Source organism: Pholis gunnellus (assembly GCF_910591455.1).
Source record: "Pholis gunnellus genome assembly, chromosome: 4".
In the NCBI taxonomy this organism is placed as follows: domain Eukaryota; kingdom Metazoa; phylum Chordata; class Actinopteri; order Perciformes; family Pholidae; genus Pholis; species Pholis gunnellus.
The window spans coordinates 9,992,113-10,016,033 of NC_136530.1; the positions used below are offsets into that span (position 1 = coordinate 9,992,113).

At 41.9% G+C, this 23,921-nt stretch overlaps 1 protein-coding gene across 4 annotated transcripts; it reads left to right on the top strand.

The window, feature by feature from the left end:
* Positions 1-1,277: 1,277 nt before the first annotated feature.
* On the top strand, positions 1,278-22,078 carry LOC306694935 (guanine nucleotide-binding protein subunit beta-4). 4 transcript variants are annotated; one of them, XM_079157991.1, is made up of 11 exons: positions 1,278-1,368; positions 6,460-6,555; positions 12,166-12,425; positions 12,838-12,876; positions 13,501-13,607; positions 15,818-15,881; positions 16,665-16,827; positions 17,553-17,619; positions 17,797-17,998; positions 18,822-19,038; positions 19,224-22,078. In XM_079157991.1, the coding sequence occupies exons 3-11, from the start codon at positions 12,369-12,371 to the stop codon at positions 19,328-19,330; spliced, it is 1,023 nt and encodes a 340-aa protein (XP_079014117.1). In that variant the 5' UTR covers positions 1,278-1,368; positions 6,460-6,555; positions 12,166-12,368; the 3' UTR covers positions 19,331-22,078. The 4 variants fall into 4 exon arrangements, 2 of the variants coding, with proteins under 2 accessions (XP_079014117.1, XP_079014116.1); XR_013767057.1 differs by lacking the exon at positions 1,278-1,368 and having other exon boundaries at positions 6,367-6,555; positions 19,224-20,213; positions 20,338-22,078; XR_013767058.1 differs by lacking the exon at positions 1,278-1,368 and having other exon boundaries at positions 6,367-6,555; positions 19,224-20,207; positions 20,338-22,078.
* Positions 22,079-23,921: the final 1,843 nt, after the last annotated feature.

The window sequence follows — 23,921 nt, forward strand, 5'->3', positions numbered from 1 at the left end:
GATGTAGACCAACAGTAAATCATAATGCTGTTATTGATAATTAGGAAAAAAAGTGTTAAAATGAATTTGTGAAAGAGATACCTGCTTTTGTCAGACTGTGAGGTGAACCATTAACCTCCATACATTTCTGATGAAATCTGTTGTTGCATGTGCTACAACACAAGCAGCCTCATTTTGGTTTGAAGTACTGTGTATTATTTGGTAATCAATTATAAGTTCAAAATGGTATATACAAAACTACACTACAGTAGTCTATTGGCAACAAATAATATTAGAAGATACATGTATTGTATTCGAGCCGATGACTCTTTTTTAGTTTTACTGGTGTTCATTGGTTACTTTCATAGCATTGGAATTGGGCAATAGTAGTGCATAAAGGTGTCTATATTTTGATTATCATAGTAAGAAAAGCCCAGGTGTTTTTAACAATGGCTCTGTTCTATTCCAGTATGACAGTGAGCCAGTATGCACAATGCTAGGACCCTGGAACTGTAGCAGCCAAATGGAATCCAGCCATCATCCATTTGATTATTTACGCTGGTTCTTTTACTCGTGTGAGATGTTAAAATGGCCTCAGAAAAAACTAGACTATTTCTGATTCTTATTTTAGAGGAGGTTCATACGTCTATTGTGCTTTATAGTACTTGTCTAATACTCTGGCACAAGTGTGTATGGCTTCTGTGTCAGTGAAAAGACACATTTTTACAGTTTTGGCATTTCTTTGAAGAGAATGACCTCGTCTTGGATGATCCACCCTCTTACCTTGACTTCAACCCAGTGCATGCTGGGACAGGCTCCAGCTCCCCTTTACCCTGAATTCAATGAATTTTCCTCAATATCAGGAGTTCTAGCAAACTACACCTACATGCAAAGTGGTGTCCTTTTTTCTTTTAAAGGTAAGCTGTACGTATGTACTGCACTGTACTGTAACCGTGTACTGGAGATGTTTTTACTTAACATGAAAATGTTTCGTAATGAACCCTTCCAGAAACACAGGATTTTTAGGATCTTGTAATATATGTTGCTATAGTATTGAAGAGAGAAACTGTCTCTTTAATAGAAATACTACTCCATCTCCCATCCTCCCCATATGCTCACCCTCCCACTCAGCAACTCTCTACCTCATACTCCAGCTCTCTCTCTCTCTCTCTCTCTCTCTCTCTCTCTCTCTCTCTCTCTCTCTCTCTCTCTCTCTCTCTCTCTCTCTCTCTCTCTCTCTGCATTTACTGCTCCTCCTAGCAGCATCTGCACTCGCAGCTGAAAGGAAGAACTGAAACGACAGCGCTCTGTACGACTCACAATCCATGCCATTTAGGACGTATGCAGAAAACGCCCACTTCCTCTGCTACTCATCTGCACTGGAGAAAGGTAGAAAAGCTTTCATTATTTTGAATAAATTGCGAGTTTTTGCTATGCATTAGTTTGCACCTTGTCGGGTGTTTCCTCTGGATTCATTCGTGATTCACTGCCACAGCAAAATAACTGTATATTTTGGTAAAATGTTCATGTAAAGCACAAAGAAGCATATTTTCACAGTATGGAATAATGTTTTTATTCCAACAAAGCATCAAAAGAACATCTTAAATCTGCACTGAGAGCATCATTTCAGCTAAAACAGAGATGGGTGGAGCCCAAACTAACAGATAAGCCACCGCTGTGGAACTACAGTAACAGAGGAAACAGTGGTGACCGTGGTATTCTCGTTGTGAGCTCGTCCAACCGATCCGGAGCTCTGGCATCAAGTGTTGTGCTTGCTTTTCAGGAGGGAATACCTTATCTTGTGCTCTGAACCTGCGGCGCACCAAAATGTCAAGTCAAAATCATTGTGTTAATAAATTAATGATCGTCTGGTGGTGATGCAGCTGGAACGGGAGGCATTTAAAATGGGTGGCATTAGCACATCAGGGTTGTTCCTCGCTTCCTTTAATTATTTTTCCCATACATAACTTGTTTGATTCAGTTCTTTGGAAACTCAGAGCATAGGAGTTCATGCTTTATGTTGCTTGTTGCCACCCCCCATTTACAGAAGTGTTTGGGATTCCCCTGGACTGAAACACTCTCACTTCTTCTCTTTGCACATTTCCTCTGCAGCTTCTCCTGAAACAAAAAAAACTATAAGCTTCTGTCTTACTCATTCTGGTGTGGATTGGATCTTTCATGTACATTTTTACAAGTCAAGGGTGCTTTCATTCGGAGCATAATACAGATTTATGAAACATTTGCGATGTTGCATCTTTAGAACATGATGCCTTTCAGTGACAGGATTTATGAACATTAAATATTGCAATTACTTTTTTAACATTATATAATATATATATATATATATAATATAGACACACACACATGAATTTTAACATAATTTATAACATGCATGTCAGTCACGATACATCATGTGTTCTGTTATATGTTTTTGTGCCGTATACCATTCCACGATAGTGGAGAAATATTTTATCTTATTCTATTCTCTACGTGAGACAAACAGGAATTTGAGATGCCCCAATAGCGTGACTCCAACACAACATGAGAGGCACTATCACAGAGACGATTAGGGCTCTTCACCAAGCTGTGACAGTCTCTCATGAGCCAACAACAGCACTGAGATTGGACAAGAAACTGACACAGGGACCGAGTAAACTGCTGATAGTTCCGCTCTGGACTCGACACACGGTGTGAAGGGATCTCTTCTGAGGAGCTACTCGTGAATGTCACTGTGGATCCTTGTGACGTGACCAACAACAGGATCTGCTGGGTATAGTAATAGCTAACGTGCATGATCTCTCTTTCTTAAGTTTAGATACAGCGCTGAACAATGTGCCCTTTAAATAGATAGTTCATCAGCAGTGTTTGACTCAGGATGGATCATTTCAATTGGGCCAGTCAAGCCTATGCGGTGCCAGTCAGCAAGTAAAACCCTGAAACTGTCAACATCTATTTTCCTCATCACACACACAGAGAGAGAGAGACAGAGATGGAGAGAGAAAGAGAGAGAGAGACAGAGAGAGAGACAGAGATGGAGAGAGAAAGAGAGAGAGAGAGAGATGGAGAGAGAAAGAGAGAGAGAGAGAGACAGATGGAGAGAGACAGCGATGGAGAGGGGGGGGGGGGGGAGTGGTGGCGAGGCACGCATATTTTAAGTCACTGCACTCTTCAAGAGGGCCCTTTTTTCAATAATCCATTATGCATAACAGCTCTGGCTCTCCCTGGTATTTCTCCTACCTTCTTGACGTCAGTTGCCATTTGTGAGGGTTACCCTGGCAACGGCCAGCCTCCCCGGGAGATGTCTGTTGGATAAGACAGCCCCGATAAAGCCTTTTAAGGTTCTACTGTTGGTACACCTTTTAATTGCCTTTGATACAGTGGAAGTATTACATGGGGGGGGTCGTCGGGGCGCATCACCACATGTGGGCAAAAAAATTGGGAACGTGCGGATAAAAATAGGCATCGAGGAGCTGACGTCCCATTATCTCCACTTGATTTGATCACCCACATATTGGGCTCATTTTTAGAGCAGTCCTGGGAAACTGAGTTGGACACGATAGATCTATCTTTGGCCACGTTTCGCTAAACTCCTCCGTTACACAAAGGACACATGTGTACGACCCATTTTAACAGTGTGACACTGTAGTGACGAGATAATATGTGAAGATCCAGCTCATTGCGATGCCGCTTAATATGCGGATGAAATTATGAGATAATATGAAAAGATCACATGTCGTCCAAGTTATTTATGTAAGCCATTTAACCCGAAATCCCCTCTTGCATGCAAACTTGTCCGTACAGATTGTTGATTATTATAGTACATTTAAATGTATCATTGCAGCCGAGGCCATTGTGATTTTGCGTCTATGCAAAACATCAGGCGGTAAACAGTAGGATGAAGAAAACTGCTGTCTACAAAGCCTAGTGTTTAGGCTCCTATACACGGTAATAACGTGATAATAGAGCCCTAAAACCTCCCTCCCATTCAAATGGCTTCATTCAGCTGCCTGACTGCTACTGCACATTACTGCACAACCCATGCTGAATTTGCATCAAATGCAAAAATGTCTCATTCATGGGCAACAATACAGTTGAGATACTGTACACGATACCTGGTCCAGGAGGCTATTTATAGCCTCACCAACATGTGTGTCTTTCTCTTTTTTTTTTCAGACACCAGGCTATCGATGTGCTATTTTTACAGTGTCAATTTGCTCCCTCCCTCTCCTTTTGGTTGCCAAGCAATGGGCCAAGGGACCTGATTGGCCAAGGATGTGCATTTAGACACCTTGACTCTGATTCTCAGCTGTCTTATGAATTCAGTATTTTTGAGAGGCAGAGAGCAGAGGAGTTGACACCTTTTTATATAGTTTTTTATTTTATTTTTATGTGTAAATCAATTAGTATTCCAAATAGGCTGAAAGAATATGTAATGAATTGACTTTCTAATTTAAAACCCAAGATTATGTCATCTTTAAAACAAGTTAAGGCAAACACACGTTCGTGTATCATCGGTCATCATGCTATACATTTAACAACAACAGTAAAGCCGTTCAGATGTCATAACTGTGAGGATGCAAGGACTCGTCTTTTCAGATTTGTGGTGATGATTTGGTGTGTATCATCCAACTTCTCTAATTTGTATGTGAGGGTATTCAGCCGCAGTGAATCATAGGGTAGTGTGGAGGAATTAATAAACTAGTTCTCGTTTAGAGAACTGTCCAGAAACATGATTAACACATACTGTACATGGCTGTATATAATAATGTATTATATTTGAATAATTACCAATTTCCAGGCTGCACTGATGACAACCCAACCACAACATGTGTTTCTGCTATCATGCTAATCCTAATCCTCATAATGTGTTTCGGGGGAAATTGGTCTGACACACCTAAACTACTGCTGTGTGAGTGAATTCAATTAGACTTAATCTGACCACATGCCACTCCGAAAGGAAACCAAGGGCTGGGCAACTTTCATCTTCCCTCCATTGATTGTGGCTCGTGCAGAGATATGGAAAAGCCTATCCCACAGCTCCCTTTCATTGGCCCCATTAAAAATTCATCCTGTCCTAATGGAGAGGTCCTTTTCAATGAGCCCACTGCAGGCCAACCCGTGGTGTGCCGGGGTGAGACTTGGCACGGATGTCTCCTGGCACAGTCCAAACCTTACACCTTTAAGTTTGGATTTTGGGTGGTTGATCTTCACCGTTTCTGTATTGGAGTTTTTGGATAAACTGTAAATTAGTTGAGTTTCAATAGTGTAGCAACAGAAGAAACTGCTTCTGTTGTAAATCCCTTTGTATTCATGTCTCTTGGTACATAAGATGTAGCACTTAGATTATCTATGATAAGCATTTCATGAATTCATTAACCTAATTCATGGTTTTATTCCCAGAGTCCATGGTTACATCTTCAAATGTTTTGTTTTGTCCGATCAACAGCCCAAAAACCAAAGGTATTCTGTTTACCAGAAGACAACGAAAAGCAGAAAATATTTACATTTGAGAAATTGGAACCAGTGATTTCAAACAAAATGACGTAAATTATTATCAAATGAGTTGCTGATAAACTGTGTATGATCAACTATGTGATTTATTGACTCATTTTTGCAGCTCTGTATTATTTTTTTTCTGGGATTTTAGGGCTGCCACTAACAATTATTTGCTTCATTGACTAAACGGTTGACCAGTTGTTTGGTTTATAGAATGAAATTAATGAAAATGGCATGGTGACATATTTAAATGACCTGCCAACCATAAACAATTTACATAAACCAGAGACATGCTATTTTTGAATAGCTGCATTACTACCACCTTTGATGTTGTATCTTCATGCACATACAGTTTGATTGCGGCAGGCTTTTTTGTACTTTGACTTGCAAAATGATCACCTCCAGCTTCTAACACTATAACAGTAGATTCACGAATCTCCTGATTTTTTTCACTGCATTGGTATTTGACTAAATCAACGAGTGTACATTTTGACTAAATGACGTCTTTGCAAATCTGAGGTGACGGGTGAAGTCCACTTGAATCACTTCTACTACTTCAGACTTTTACAGGTCTGAAATTTGTTTCCTGTATCCCATTCGGTTCCTTTTTGTTGAGGGGGCTGACGGACCGTACCATTCCACCAGCAGGTTACACAACCATTCAGAAATGTTTCCACGCTGAAAAGAAACGGAATGACCGATTATTTTGTAGTACTAGCTTCACTATAAAGAGATTTATAAAGTGACTGGTATTCTATAACGCGTTATATTTGTTAGAAAATGCAAATGATGGATCTATCGACCGCCACGCACCCCTCAGCGTAGGCTGTTGCCATGTTCCCACTTTCATGGGTGTGGTGATTAGCTTACTTGGTGAAAAGATTTTAGTCTAATCTGACCCGAGTCGCGTTCGCTTATGCTCCTTTTAAACCGATTAAAATTGTCTTAAAATTAACACACCTGCCCTTGCGATTTCTCTCACAGCTGGGACCATGGTTGTCGTGTGAAAACGGATCGGTGTGACTCGGATTGAAAAGGAACAGACTGAGCCAAAAAAAAAAAAAAAAAATCCTGTTTCAGGTAAGGACGTGTAGTCTTGTCTTGATATTTTTGGAGGCGTTTTTATGCGATTTCCTGCTTTACGCACGGAGGATTCAGTGTGTTTAATATTGGGGATGAGATACAGAGAATGCCCGCGGGTCTAAAATGCTGTCTGTTCTGTAAGCAACAATGTAGCTCTTGACATAACTGTTCCCAGGCTACTATTGCCTCAATGCTGGGGTTTTTCTCCCCCCCCCCCCCCCCCCCCCCCCCCCCCCCCTCCCTCCCTCTTTAAGCAAATCTGAAAATTCACTGCTGTACAAAACGCGGCCTTTTTACAGGCTGTCAAACGGCTCTTACGCGGAACTACAGGGGCCAAACCTCTCACCAGTGGGGACATATCTGTTCCTATTTTATGTATATATCAGCGTTCTCATTAGTGGTTGCACAAAAACCCTGCGCAGCTTTTCTCTTTCTTTTTTCTTCTTCTCCCTTTTCCATTAAATATACATGTCAGTGCGCCTTCATCCGAGTGGCAACTGGTAGCGTGACGGGGCGCGAGGCTCGTGCAATGTGTCGCTCGTATCGGAAACGTATTCGGCGAAGATCATTTCGTAAACATGGTTGATACATTGTAATTTCACCACCTACAGTCCCGTGTTTCTTTTCTCCATAAGATGTAGCTGATGGTTTCCTGTCTCTGCTGTTGACAGTCAACACGTATTCATAAATCCGCTCAGTGGGTTGTTCAATGATGAATTATAAACACGAGGAAGTTGCAGTTTTTAATCATGTATGTTATCGATCTCCAGCTTATCTGGGTATGGTTAGTAGTACTAGGTATGTACTAACTTAGTACATACCTAGTACTTTAGTATGGTGCTCTCTCACATAGTGACCTATTAAACTCAAAGATGGATTGTATTGTGATTGACTACAAATATTATTTTAAATATAAATGTATAACCTACACTGTTAATTTAGAATGGTCAAATCAAGTTATAATTTAACTGTAATACAGGCTTTAGAGTCAGGTAAAGTTGAAGCAATACATCGATTCATTGATCCTCATAAAATGTATTGATGAGGTGAATTTTAATTAAAAATGTTAATGATGCAGCTGAAATTCCAAATCTTCTCTGGTAAATTAAATATATGGGCTAAACAAGCCATTTGAAGACGCCACTGTGGGTTCTGTGAAATTGTGACAGGTTTATTCACTATCTTTATAAATAAGTGGTAAATTAAATTAAAGAAAAAAAACATCAGATAAATAGATGATTTGGGAGTTTGGGCCCTACAGTCAGGAAAAGACAACACTGAAAACATTACTTGGAAAAATGAAAGACAATGTATTGTCCTCACAATAATGATATTGTGTGTAGGGCGTAAGGGTGGGTGATAAAATATTCAGTATATCCACATAATTTATTAACTTTCATTCGAGTTGTATCGTGTTCATGTATTGTGGAAAATTCTCTTCTCAAAATCAGAACAAATTTGAATTGTAAACAAACAAAACTTTTGTTTGTTTTGAGAGTATTGAGAGCCAAAAAGTGCAACACAGCTCGTTGCATTAGACATCAAGTGAATAGGTTATGTGACTTTGCATACGTTTGCCACGTATTGATATTCTGATACTGATTTCAACTATACCACACAGCCCTAATTTGCTGGATCTTCAAGCTCTACATGTTCCTATTTGTACAGCTGTATGCTACCAAACGTACGCCAAACCTCAGAGAAACTAACCCGTGGTAACGGCAAAATAACAGCCGTCAGTTTTTATAACTGCACCCATTATACACCAGCAGAAAATCTCCACGTTTCACGCAAAAGGGTCATGGTTCACTTCAGATTAAGGATGTCAACTGTTGTTTTGTGACTGCATGTATGTGTAATTCTGTAACCGTCTGGTGTAGGTGGGGCCAAACCTGTGATCAAAGTAGGTCATACGGTCATCAAACATTCATTCACGGCGTTCCCTATGTCATCATAGGCAAAATAAAACTTTTACCTCCATAATTCATGACGCATGAATGATGTAATACGAACAATCAGCTGACGAGAAGGAAGACATGCGGCCTCTCACCAGGTATGTCTTGCGTTCTCCGAATGTTTGAAATAGTCGGTGGGTTACCTGAACAAGTTTACACCGGCTGGAGCTGTCTTGCAGCATTCAAGAGTTCACTTTCACACACGGAGCCATAAAGAGTTTCCTGCCGATCCGGTACAGACACTCTCATGACTTCTGAGATTGTCTCTCAGACAGCAACTGTGAGATCAGGCGTAGGTGTAGGGACTTATTTTTTTTTTGTAAGATGTTTAATAACATTTATAGTTGATCATCTGACGACAATAACTGAGCATATTCAGTATCCTCGAAAGGTAGATTTCATAAAATAAAAATGCGGTAAGCCGATGAGCTTGTGTATAGAGGCTGATGTTTAGTTAAAAAAAAGATCTCAATATTAGTTGGACATACGCCTGTAGATTTTAAACACATGGTAACGATTGAGAACAGACTTGGTCTCTAAAATATTCAACTGTAAGGCATCAAAATGTCTTAATATGTACAGAAAGTGCATACATGTAGTAAATGTTCTGTCCATTCTAACGCGATATTCAAAGACATACTGTTGTGTCCAATTTTCTAGAATTAGATTTGGATGATATTAAAATCTTACTGTAAACACTGGTGTTAAGTGCTCACAGTGGACTACCGTGCAATAATTTGATTCGACCTGTTCAAAATGTTAATTCCTTAACTTCCTGACCATTTCATGTTGTTGGGCCCCCGTGGCTCTGGGTGCAGCTGCACTGACTGCACCTCCTGCTGCTCTGTTCACCAGTATATGTTGATGATTGAGGCAGATGTGACTTTCTACTGTATGTGACCCCCGAGGGAGCAGAAGGTCTCATTGACTCATTTAAGTTGAACACAAAATATGCTGATAAGCGTAACGATCTGATGGGAATCTTCTCCAGTTTTGACGAATACAAACACTCCTGGACTCTCTCTTCTGGTTGTATACGTTTCCTGCTGAACATATACTGTCACTGAGTCAGCTGTGACACACGCACACAGTGTGCCCTGTAACAAATATATTGTGACCAAGCTTCATTCTGGGAACCAGAGACTATAGCGACTTGTACCCGACAATGACTTTACTATGGAGAAGTTAAGGAGATCTCTGTGTGTCTCTTTCCCCCGGAGTGGTATAAAAGTGAAAGTGAAAGGTTCTATACCTGGATTAAAACAGCAACAGCAGCTAATGACATATTGAAAGCTGAACCAGATGTAAAAACAATGCTTGCATAGACAAACATCTGTAAACTAATCTCATATCTATCTATCTATCTATCTATCTATCTCAATATGTATGGTTGACCATCGGTGCTTTCACTAAATACTTTCATAATGACATTTTTGATAAATAGTCATCAGTAATGTGAATATGAAGAGTCTGAGTCTGATATTTGTCCGACAACTATGCGTATACGCAAAGCCTTATAGGTGTGGACCGATATGCCCGTTTCACCTTTTTGAACCGACACGGCTTATGCAGACGGCAGGTGTTTGGTCCCAGTTAGGACACTGCCTACTGGGAGCTCCAGCACGGGGCTGAACTTGTTAGATGGGTGGTCGGTTGCTTGGTGTCAGAAGGGCTGTAGCAATTCTAGCCTCCCCTGGCCAGTCTCAGAGACCCAACTGCGGTGGTGCCAAGCGGCACTATCTACTGTAGCTGGCAGCCTCGTACTAAACAATGGGCCGCTCCAACACACAGCTCTGCCTTTGTCACTCCTGATCCTTGTGCCGTGCTCTGGGCCTGTGTGGGCCCGGCTGGTTGGCTGCATGACTCCAGTCACACAACAGAAAAGACACAGTTTTATGTCTATACATTTGTTAAAGTTAGACTTTATCTCGTCCTTTTTGTAGGGACCATTTTTCCATGTGGCTGTGGTTGGTTACATTAGCAGTAACGAGTGTTCTGTTTTAGTTTCTAAATGACTAAAAGGTATTGTCCACATGTAAACAAGATGATTCATGAAGCCCTCCTGCAAGTCACTGCCATGGCGTGCCTAAAATCAGAGCTGCCAGTTTCATCCAAACTGCTGGGGATGACGTTGTTCATCGTCATCTCCATCATACCTGCGTAATGTTCCACCTCATCTCTCTCCCGTATGCTTTCGTTCCTGACACAAGCCTCAGGCTGAAAACATCGATTTTTAAAACTATTTAGCGGCGTAGAAGGTTATACCCGGTGTTTTTGGTCGTCCACAAGGCGCTCTGTGTGACGTGGCAGAGGCGGAGAGTACAATGAATCCACGGCAGTCATATAGAGCAGCACCACATCACAGGCGAGCTGACGCTGAGAGCCTCTCTTCAGGGGGGTTGCGTCAGCCGGGAGGAGAGAGTGACGTCACTCCCAGGCAGCTGAAAGCATTGCAACGCTCGCTGCCCCCTCGATGCCTCGTTACTGTCAAAGACCTCCTTGGCTGAGACAAGAGTCCTCGATGAGCGGTCCAAAGCCTCCTCTCTTGTGTTTGCAGAGCAGAGGCTTTATGGCCAAACAAAGTGAACCCGAGAATGTAAAAGAGTAGCTCTCCACACATTCACAGTGTCTTTATAAGGCAATTGTAGCAGCGTGGCCATCAAATCATCGTCTTAGTTACTTATATGCCATTTGTAAAAACGAATGGGGTTTTCTCATGTGGTGAATAAGTGACTGGGGCCAATGGTTTTAAAGCCTCTGCAAAAAAGGAAGATAAAGCACAAACGACGTCCTCTTAACATTAACATGATTTCCTGTGGAGAGGAAGGGCTGGACTCGGCGTAATTGTTGAATTATAGAAAATGGAACTGAAAATGTAATCTCGGAGGGGTAGACTTCTGGACAGCAGACTGTAAAACAGCTTGGAAAATGAGCAGAGGGGGTTGGGGAGGGGTGGTCCAAACATTTCTGAGGAGTGTCTAAGTGCTTTGTGACCCACATTCAGGCTCCCCAAGGTAAAGGAAGTGGCAACTCGCACGTTGAGCGTGCACGCGCATGTGTGTGTGTGTGTACTCAAACGGCGCTCAAACAGATCTGACATACCTAACCGAGACACGCATTTAAATACATGCTCACATAATTTATACCCACCCACAGATGAATATATACACATACTTTACAATATTTGGACATATTGTCAAATAAATCATCCAAATCTGCCCATTGTCCTCTCTCTCACACACACACACACACACACACACACACACACACACACACACACACACACACACACACACACACACACACACACACACACACACACACACACACACACACACACACACACACACACACACACACAAGTTCGGGGCACTTTGGGGCGGGCCGAGCAAACGGCGCAACGAACAACACAAAAGGCTGATTGAGTCGGGAAAGGTCAGAGCCGGGCTCAGATGGCCTTTTGAACCAGACTGGGGGTGTTTGAAGAGCCAGGCCACCCTCCAGGCCCCCACCCAGCCCCACCCTTTGCAGCATCCTCCTTTGGTCTGAAACCCATACAGGATACCTATGTTTGTCTGATGGAGGACTTACCATCCTTCTCTCTCCGTCTGCCTGTTGAACTCATAGTATTTCTGTCTCTCTGTCTTTGCAGGTGTCGGCTGGTAAAGCGTGGGTGTGTGAGTGAGTGTGTGTGTGTGTGTGTGTGTGTGTGCGCGTGCGTGTGTGTGTGTGTGCGCGTGCGTGTGTGTGTGTGTGTGTGCGCGTGTGTGTGTGTGTGTGTGCAGGCACGTGTGTTTTCCCAGCCCTTGTCAGTATTTGGAGCGGAGTGTGGCCTGAACAAATCACAGAAGGACAATGAGCGAGCTGGAACAGTTGCGGCAGGAAGCCGAGCAACTACGCAATCAGATCCGGGTACGACGACACACTATTTTGTGCATGTTTGTTTACATTTACGTATTTGTGCGCGTGTGTGTGTGTGGTTCACTTGTGTACATCACATGGGTGCCACTGTTTCAGATGAGACAGTGACGCACTCGACATATAACTTGTCAATCAGCCACCTCCATTCTCGTGCAAAATACATTGTGGGAACTGATCGATAAATGTCACTTTGCTGCTGTGTGACCATTCTGTGATCATTGGGATATTCCGTTTCCGTGATGAGCAACAACTCATGGCACTTGTTTGGACACTTATTTAGAAGTCATTCTTGCAAAAAGTTTGTCTTTTTGTTACTTTATTTCCGTGCGTTTGTCTGTGCAGTGGTTACATGCGTTACGCTTAGCTGGTCAACATGATTATTATGGTTTTTGTTGTCTTGCAGGATGCCAGGAAAGCCTGTAGTGACTCCACTCTGTCACAGGTAAGACTTCCTCTCCACATGTAGAATATTGTGTGTACATTCAGCGGTGTATTTTACTCAAGGAGGGAGTGTTCAAGACATGTAATGTTTCTCTAAATGGCCCAAACCATTAAGAATATGAAACGCATCTGTATAACAAATTGAGGTTGCAAATTTTCACAAGGCACAACGCTCGGGTGAGCCGACTAGATTCATTAAGCCTTGGCCCATTAACTAGTAATGTAGTCTGTTCTATTCTGTCGTAGTTTAAGCCACATGTGGACAGCACTGAAGCTAGGAAAGACTTGTGAATGAATACCTTCAAAAAAATGCAGCTACAAACAAAAATGTACTGACTACCTTCAGTGTACGTCAATGGCTAATCAAGGTTCAAGTTTTAAAATGGGCATTAGAAATTCCTCAGCCTATCTTTTATTTAGACACACAATCCATATTAATACTCGACAGACATTATGCACTAATATAAGCTTTACTATTCTTTGCCATGGTCCATTGTTGAGCGACGTTTGTCTGTTTTTGCTGCCTCAGCTAGCGTCCCGTGGGGGGGGGGGGGGGGATGTGTTGATGATAACTGTGTGCGGGCCTCGAGTGACACTGCTGACGCTTCTTCCTGTGTTTTGGCAGATCACAGCTGGTCTGGACTCAGTGGGCCGGATACAGATGCGAACGCGACGCACTCTCAGGGGCCACCTGGCCAAGATCTATGCAATGCACTGGGGGAGCGACTCCAGGTAGAGTAGTAATTCTACAGACAACCCAATTATCAGTTAAGAGCAGGATAGGCAATTAACCGTTTTAACGATTTTTTAAAATTTGTATTGTTTATTGTCAACTTCCTTTTAGATGTTGTTCAGCATAGTATATAATGTTAATGCCGTGGCTGGTGTAGGTTTGTTTTCTATTGTCTGTGTGGAGGTTACTTGCTTGGTCGTTTTCATTCAAAATAGTCTTTTTTTAATCCCTGTAGACACTGAAGCACAATTCTATGTAGATCCTATGAATTAACCTACGGTGGCCCTCAGGGGACAAGAGTCACAGAAAATGTACACAAAGGGAGGTTAACTATGATCACCACCGTTTAGTCCATTTAGTTTTCTAATTTTATCAGGATTGTGTGAACTTTTGAAGGTCATTTCTGTCACTGCTAAGAGACTGTTGAGTTTCTAGACTGCCAGTTTCAGCATTGCGACTGTTAGCACTACAGCTATAACTTTCAAGATGTACGTACGGTATGACAGGCATCGGCAATAAAGTGCCACCAGCAGACAGCATGCGGGTTTCAGGTCCAGGCAAACATAGACACACCTTCAGCCACAGTGCAGGACTCATACAATAAAATCGCCCGTCTGGCTTCATCTCTTCTTTTTGGAAAATGTACTTAACGTTTAATTTCTCACATGGTTGCAATACCACCAACTTGAATGTCGATATCGAGGCAGTGTGCCAAAAGATGGAGGGGTTCTCAACTTTGTACATGACTGGTATTATTATTTCTGTGTTTAACATGTCTGTGTCACCCTTATCTTTCTCTCTGTCCATCTGTCTCCCAATGCAATGCACTGGGGCAGTGACGGCAGTCCCAGGTGTGGGGCTTTACTACTACCAGTACCACTACTACTACCACTACTACCACTGCTACTATTCTACTAATATGACTAATACCACCATAATTGACTGTCACTACTGTCACCTCCACTACTACTGTACATGTGTCTTAGTGCTAGCACTGTTTTACGCCCTCACTTTGAGCACAGTAATGATATTAGCTGGGCACAGAGACAGTCAGCCATCATAGCTTATTTAATATTTACTTAAAGATGCAGTTTGTAAGATCTCAACCTTTTTTTTTCTTCTTTTTTTTCCCGCAAATGTTATGATGATCACAATGAATCCTCTCGTCCAGATTGGACTGCAAATGTGCCAGCTCGCATTGACTTGTCACTAAATTTAGAACTTACAAACTGCTTTTTTAACCGTTTGCTGCAATTGTGAGCACCAAGAATCCTATTTTCCCAATATTATGCATGCAGTGCACTGGTCTTTATTCATAGAAAATGAGCTGGAGGATGGCATAGACAAAAAGTAGTTTTGTTTTTATGGTCACATTTTGGTGATTTTTAGAAATCCTCGATCACACACTAATGTGTTCAAGCAAATTTAGTTTTACGTTTTTTTCACCAGTAAAACCTACTGGTGTTTCCTGCAGCGGATAATGCACAGGCTGTTACGTTACGTGATTGTTCTGTTAAGTGTGTGTGTGTGTGTGTGCACCCACTCGGCACCCTCTGGGTGACCCTGCAGGAGGCCTGTGTTTATTTTGTATACAGCCACTGACATTTTAGCGAGATGGCTCTCCTCCTGATTGTAGCATAGCACCGTCAAACCACTTCCTGTCCCTGGATCGGCAGGGACACCCACCAAGTCAGGGAGGGGAGGGAGGGAGGGGCTCCAGCTGTTTTGGCATCTGTACCACCTATAACTCTAATTCTGCACCGACTATTTCTACTTCCACCGTCCTCTCTGCATTCCTGTTATGCTGTCCCTTCTTGCTGCCCCACCCCAGCTTCTTTCTAGTGCTTTCCCAACTCCTCAGGCTTCAACCTCCCACTCGACAGTAGGACTTTTACATAACTGGGGTAATGAATATTACATGGCATGGGACATTAAAAGTGGCTTCCCTGTATGAGGAGACTTCCTCTAGGAGGGGGAGGAAGAAGGAACATGGAGGGAAATGGACACTGGTAGAGAAGAGTAGAGAGCTCACGCTGAATGCTTTTTGACAGAGCACCGTATACTTATTCAGACGGTATAGCACAGTATTCTGTTAGGTGGCTGCTGGCTCTCATTGCTTGTAATGACCAAGGTGCATGTACCTTGTGTTTTTTTTGTTTTTTTAAATGTGTGCCAGACGTCATGCTGTTCTTAACTTTTCTTTTTCCAGGTTACTTGTCAGTGCCTCGCAAGATGGAAAGCTAATCATCTGGGACAGCTACACGACAAATAAGGTGAGATTATTGATAATCGGTGATAGGATGTGTAATATGTACAAAAACAGGTAAAGTACATTTAGAAGCTCTGAGTAATGTGCTGCTCCTGTCAGACACCACTTAACCTCCTCTTGGAGAGATTCTTTGACAAGCCGATAGCTGTCCAGATGTTACTTTTAGAGTACAGGCTGTAATTTATGCACTGGCTCTCTTGAACACAATACTGTTGTAAATATGTTGGGAAATGTGACAAGCCGACATCCAAATGACAGCTATGTGGCTGCCTGGAGGTTCTTTATGTATTAATTTGATTAATCTGGCTGGTTAAAGAGTGAAAGTAAACACGGAAATGTGATAAGAATCAGTTCAATGCCCGCTTTCCAAAACACCAAGAATATCGCTCTCTTGCCTTTTTATTTATTTTTCATAAAACCTCACCGCCATCTGAACCTCTACTACTTAAACTATATGAAGATAAGCGGAGCAACAAACCACCGCAGGCTGTTTTGTGCTGTCCTCTTGCACGCAATATTAAGTTAATATCATATTATTGTATCATGATACAATGATGTTACCATGTTGGTTATTGTCATCTTTTGCAACCGTGCCACCCAGACAAATGGAAGAAGGCATCCTTTGATTTTTCTAAAGTACCGAGATGAAGTGGCAGGATTTTTTGTCAGCTGAAGAGTATCATCATCATTTTGGATTGAAACCCATTAATTGACCTTTTTAAAGCTCAACATTACTACTTTTATTGTATTTAGTAAATAAATGCTTCCTGACTCTCCTCGTCCTCAGATGCATGCTATCCCGCTGCGTTCTTCCTGGGTGATGACGTGCGCCTACGCCCCCTCTGGGAACTATGTGGCCTGCGGAGGCCTGGACAACATCTGCTCCATATACAGCCTGAAGACCCGAGAGGGCAACGTGCGTGTCACCCGTGAGCTACCCGGACACACAGGTAGGCAATAAATAATATGGATAAAAGCATATCGTTGGCTGGACTCAACAGAACCAGTAACCCTGAGCATTTTTATTTCTATACTAAATAGCTAGTTACATTTTTTCCCAAACTGTAATTTCAGATATTGTGCACAGTTGGCTGGTTCAATGAGCTACACGCGCTGTTATTTTCCAATGGATCTCGTGTGTTTTTCACAGGCTTATTTATATGTATGTCTCTTGGCGCAAATATGTTCTTGAAGTGTTAATTTCACATTTCACTTGCCGAGATCTGTGTTTGGGTTTTGTCTTTCCCCGCAATGCAAGCGTGACATAGAGTAGAACTTTGCTCACAGTGGATTTAATTCGTCCTATTAGTACTATTTTATCATGGTCAGAAATTGCCTTAATAGTAGTTTCACTAATGTACTAGATCCCCTCTAGAGCCTGCACATCCATGAAGGTTTAGGGACTTGAGTGCGTTCTACCACAGGGCTGCAATGCTGGATGAACATGCCCATTTCTTAACTGGTTTTTATTTCAAGTCACAGGATATGAATTAAGGTTGGAGGAAAAGATACCACTACTGGTTAAAACTTGTATACGGCAACACTGTGAAGGAGGACTAGCACAGCTGTAAACATTCAGATGTGGCAGTCCAGCATGCGAGTAGTTAACGAGTAGAGTGCCTGACTAGACAGGACAGAGGTCTCCTTATCTGATGTTGAAGCTGTTTGCCTCCAGGTTACTTGTCCTGCTGTCGTTTCTTGGATGACAACCAGATACTGACCAGCTCCGGAGACACCACCTGGTGAGCAACGACCCTCTGCTCTCACCTGCACAGCTTACAGAATTTAAATATATTGACAAGATATAAATATTCGTATTATCAAGCAACACAGTAGACTGAAGATGCTTCATCACATGAAGTAACAAAAAATGTATTGTCTCAGTGGACACACCTAACCACTACCTCCTTTTCTTGTAGTGCATTGTGGGACATAGAGACAGGCCAGCAGGCCACCGTCTTCAGCGGCCACACAGGGGATGTGATGAGTTTGTCTCTCAGCCCGGACTTCAAGACCTTTGTGTCAGGAGCTTGTGACGCCACCTCCAAGCTGTGGGACATACGTGATGGCATGTGCAGGCAGTCCTTCACCGGCCACGTGTCCGACATCAACGCCGTCACCGTGAGTACTGGAACTTCAGTCTCACACACACACACACACACACACACACACACATGCACTGTGCAGGAAGAGTGTAAAGAGATTTATTTGTTTGCACAATAAAACAAAGCAGCAGAAACACAACAAGTTGTGCAGGTGAGATTTAAAATAAAAACCTGTCGGGGCTTCTAGGAGGAATCTCACCTCAGTAAACATTGATTGAATGGCTCGAGGACTGCTGATTTATGATTCAATGTCGCTTCTTTGGGAAAAAAAAAATTGAAAATCTAACTGTGCATTTTTGAAGTCTCATATTTATTTCTCAGAGTTCTTATTAATGATTCATTTTTGTTCACTTAACTGTTTTGAGCTTTTCCAAGTAGCAGATTTCTCTTTATCCGTTTCACTAGAAGGCGCTCACCACCCAGAACGTCTTGCTGTTACTGCTACCAGAAATATAAAAGGCCATTATTCCTGTGCAAAGCCAATTCATAATAATAATCTTTTTTGTGTTTGTTTTGTTGGTCCAACAAGCCCGATTATTATTGCTTTCTAACATTTTTACTGTGGCAATCTAAATCGGTGGATGTGTGACAACATTCATATATTTTATTAGTCCATTTATTGGTCATCATCGTCCTACCTCTGCAGTATTACACTCCAAAGTGCTCATTTAAAGCAGGTCACTATCTTAGGTGTATGCTCTATAAACAAGGTGCCTCTATAAAGAAAAACTTCTCCCCAGAAGCCCCGGCCCTGCAAAAGTAATCATAATGTGATGATTTAACGACGCTGTCCTGACTGCTTGATTTAGAGTCTATTTTTTTTGTTTTTCCTCCCGCAGTTTTTCCCCAACGGGAATGCCTTTGGCACAGGCTCAGACGATGCCACCTGCAGGCTGTTTGACCTGCGTGCCGACCAGGAGCTGATGATGTACAGCCATGACAACATCATCTGCGGCATCACCTCCGTGTCCTTCTCCAAGAGTGGCCGACTGCTCCTGGCCGGCTACGATGACTTCAACTGCAACGTCTGGGACACTCTGAAAGGCGAACGTGCAGGTAAATGATGCCTGAAGTCTGGTCACTTCATTTTAGCATTCATTTTAAAAAATGTTATTAATAGCAGATGAGCCCACTCTTGTTTTATTGTTCAGTGACGAGAGCTGCACATTCTCAAATATTAGGGACTGGCATATTTAAAGTGACCAACCATTTGATTCCGATTTGTTTTCTCTGACCTCCAGGTGTGTTGGCTGGCCACGACAACAGAGTGAGCTGCTTAGGGGTGACAGAAGACGGCATGGCTGTGGCCACCGGCTCCTGGGACAGTTTCCTGCGGATCTGGAACTAAACAGACCTCTTCCTTGTTGTACTCAATCACTGCCCTCCCAACTTGCTCCCCCGCAACCCCACCCACCACATATCCTAACTCATCTGCTGGGCTGGACCTGAGGGGTGCACTGTCAACCGAAATCCTCTCAACTCACCCCGAGTTCTCCTCTCTGCTGGTGACCCGCCCACCCGTGAGATAGTACCAACTCTTTCTACCTGTCCAAGTGACGTATTTTATTACCCGGCCATTACACAGAAACATAAATAAGAACCTTTCATTAGAGTTGTCCAATCAATAAAAATTAAAGAAAGAGATGAGTTAGAAAAACTGAAGGAAAAAAAAAAAAAGATATTGCCCCAGTACCAATTCTCTTCTAGGGGGCGAGAAAGAGAATCTTCTACTGTGTCAAACAACAAACAAGATGAGCGTTGCTGTGTAATATGTAAATGTATATATAAAGACAGTATATATGTATAGCATTATGTGTGTATATATGCATAATATATGCATATATAATGTGTATGTATATATTTTTGTAGTTTATGTCCCACCCTTTTTTTATGATTTTGGGCGGGGTTTATGGTTTATTTCTAATGTACATATTCACATTACTACTTGCCAGAAACGTGTATTTTATCCTGTGTGAGTACCAGATTGAGTGTCAGACAATTTAGACGCGGCAAAGTGTCATCATTTAACCTAAAAGCCTCCTTTCATTTGATCATATTTCTGGTACTTGCGGTTAAATCAAGCCCACTTGTCCAGCAACAAAAGAGGATTTAACAAGCAAACAAAAACAATTTCCCAAAAATATACTTTGGCCCAGCTAAACTCACTTTCCTCAACTGTACGTGTGTGTGTGTGTGTGTGTGTGTGTGTGTGTGTGTGTGTGTGTGTGTGTGTGTGTGTGTGTGTGTGTGTGTGTGTGTGTGTGTGTGTGTGTGTGTGTGTGTGTGTGTGTGTGTGTGTGTGTGTGTGTGTGTGTGTGTGTGTGTGTGTGTGTGTGTGTGTGTGTTATTGTACAGGCAGCAAGCGTAATTAATGCATCCTGTATCTGCAAATTCATGTGAATGACGACACGACCCCTGGCATTCCTCACCACAGTCTTTTCGTTTGGAAGGAAACCACCACACTGCTGTGATAGTGATTAGAGAGTGTGCTTCAAAACCAACAACTGCTGTTTTTAGTCTGGATTCAGGTTTAGCTCCAAAGTACAAACTGGTGAATTTCAGGCTAAGATAGAAATCTTTATTTAACTGGAGGCCCTGCCTTGGCCTCTACTCACATGGATTGTGGTTTCAAATCCTCGACATGCTGAATATCTGAAAACCACATTCATGCCATGCAAAAACAGCTGTGTGATATGATCGATAACCCAAGCCTAAATGGAGGTTTTGCATCATAATATCACCCGTCAGCTGTAGCCTATAGAATCTACTTTTCCGTAGAGTTGAGATGAGCATCTCGAGTTGCCCGTACAAATGACACTGATGGAGAGAAGGGCATCGCAGAGAGAGAGCGAGAGAGAGAGAGAGAGAGAGATGCGCTCTTCTCGAGCAGAAACCGTTTTCTACCTGTGAGCATGTAATGGTGCTGAGGCCTGTACGGACAAATGGTAGAGCGGCCTGTCGTTAACGTGAGGATATTTAAAGGACCGTAAAAGACAGCAGTGACTCTGAGGACTAGAGAAAAGATGTCTGTCAGAGCTCGCCGTGTCATTTTTATCTTCTTTTTTTCTCTCTCAAAGCGAAGGATCAATGAGTCCTCTTCGTCGTCAACAAGGTGTGAACTGAGTGACTGCATGGAACTGTAATCATGTTCGCTGCTCCAAAATCACACCAGTGCCACCACAAGCCTGTAAAAAAAAAAGAAAAGTTTAAAAAAAGGTTTTTTTTTTTAAAGGGTTTTAACACTTTTTTTTTTTTCATCACCAAAAACATGTTATGAACTGTTAAATATTGCTTGTGAAGAAAGTACACTTGGTAGACAGAAATGTACACTTTAGTAGAGAGCTAGACATGCACTCACAAACTGTAGTACAAATGTAAACCATTGAACACATGTGACTTATTTACCCATAGAAGTGCTGTCTCTGATTTTGAGTATTTTCTCATCACACATCTTCCATTATTTTGGTTCCTCTGAAGGCTTAATTAAAAAACAAAAACTTAAAAAAACAAACAATGTATGTGAGTTGGACCTATCCATCGGCTGTCTCAGGTGCCTATCTCTGAATATAAATATTTGACCCACACGGGCTAGATAAAGGAGGGTTTGTGCTCCTGTGAGATGTGGCACTATTGTGTCTCCATTCTGCCTTACGATACCATTCACAATAGAAGGTAATACTAGCATCGACTACAGTCATCGTTTTCTTCTTACTATTCCTTTTTACACACTGATCAATAAGAGAGATTGCTAATTATTTTTCTTTTCCCAATAGAAGCACATTCTAGTGAACACTAAAAAGCATGCTTACAGAAAACCACGCAAACACATGCAGCTCCATACTGCTTCTTAAAGCTTTTTATACAATTCTGCTTTCTACTACTACCACCGCACACTACCACTGTAGTATTTATTTAGGTTCAATCGGCTGTCAATGAAACCCCTCTATGGCCTACCGTGATTCTACTTACCTTTTTACGTTCTTTAAATGTTTTAGCTGCTTCTACCTGGCTTTGCATTAATGAATCCATTTTGAGAGAATGTTAAAAAATTAACGGTTATAGTTTCTAGAATGAGAATATCTTTGAGGCGTGTAGGATGTGATATGTATTGCATATCAGTGGGGTGGGGGGGGGGGGGGGGGGGGGGGGGATGAGGGGTGATTTGCTGATGTATGTGGATAACGTATAGATCTAAGTGTTACTTCCTCTTTTGTGCCATTTATCCACAGACTCTGAGCTGTGAACTGAAAACTAGTCAATGTGACAAAAAAAAAGAAAAGACAGAAAGTTTGCTCACTTTACTCAAGTGCCAGCTTTTTCCATATCCATCAATTAAAGTCACATCAGTTTGATTTTAAACCCAGTCTGTTGTCTGACCAAACCGGTGTACTGCTTATATCTGAAGATGGGTGTTTGTGTTATTAAGTTAACCGTGCTTATTAGAGTAACGTCTATCAGCGGACGTCGGATGTTCATGTGTCCCCAGATAAAGATGAAGAAATGTATTTAAAGGAATAGTTTGACATTTTGTTTGCTTTCTGGCAGTTAGATAAGTAGATTCTCGCCACTCTCGTATCTTTTTGGTAAATATGAGGCTACAACCAGCAGCCTGTTAGCTTAGCTTAGCATAAAGACTGGAAACGGGGGGGGGGGGGGGGGGGGGGGGTGGTGGAAAGCAGTTTGCCTGGCTCTGTCTGAAGCTCACTAATAAACACGTTTCTTATTTGTTAATCAAAATACGTTGGAAAAAACCCCGCCAATTCCATAGAAATGCCAATTTCGCCTGTTTTCCTGGCAACTGGTCAGGCCCAAACCCAGCCTGTAAATGTTGAATAAGCATTTTTACACACAGTTTTTCTACATATTAAATACAAAAACGTGTTAATTTGTGTGCTCAGAGATGCTGCTAGGCAGACGTTAGTTGAACAGAGCCATGCTAGCTGTTCCCCTCTGTTGCCACTCTTTATGCTAAGCTAAGCTAGCCGGCAGCTAGCAGTAGCCTTTTAAGTTATTTGTTAAAGGACAGAAATGAAAGTGGACTCTTCCCTAACGCTCCTCCAGAAGCGAATCAGTATATTTTACAAAATATCAAACTATTCAAATACAACCCACCCTGTTCTTTTATGACATTAAAAGCTGTGTAAAATTGAAAAGGAAAAAAAAGAACTGCACCATTGCCCTTAGTAGCTGAAGAGGGGATTGTGTTTATTTCCGATATTCAGCAGGCAACCATTTGCTCGCTCTGTGTGTAATTCAGCAGTATTAGCAGCTGGAACCTGGAATAGTAACACTTCTACGTGCCTGTGCAGTTCACTCATTAATCAAAAAGGTGCTTGACTTCATTAAATTTCACATTATGTTGTATTTACCTGAAGTCTCCTCCAGTTTATTCTCTTAACTATACAACTGATGTGGAGCTGTTGAATCAACTTCTGTGGTGTTACAAAATGTCGACATTTGATGCATTTACAGTATTGTCTCAAGTACCAAGATCTGTGACTTCTTTGAATCATTGGAGTGGAATGTTTGGCCGTAGTTTTTTTTTTTTTTTTCTCTTTTGGCGCTTGGTGTAAGTTGCCATTCCTCACCCACAGTGCCAACATTTAACTTCAAAGAGCAGATGTGAAAAAAATGTTGCTGCTGCACAAGTTCAGGCAGTATTTTGATGGCCGCATTTGCACGACTCTCCAAATTTAATATCGTGAGAAAAGAAATGGCAAGTTACTGGTTCAATGACACCCTACCACTTGAATTGTCACATGATCACCACCACGGCACCATCACAAAATAATGCACTGCCCTTTGACTCTACAACCTACTGTTCTGACATTTTGATTTTATTTATTGTTTTATGTTTTAAGCCAGTAAGGACCAGGGACTTGGTGCCATGATAATTCTCTTACAATGCTATTGTGTGAAATTATAATCACTTGTTATGG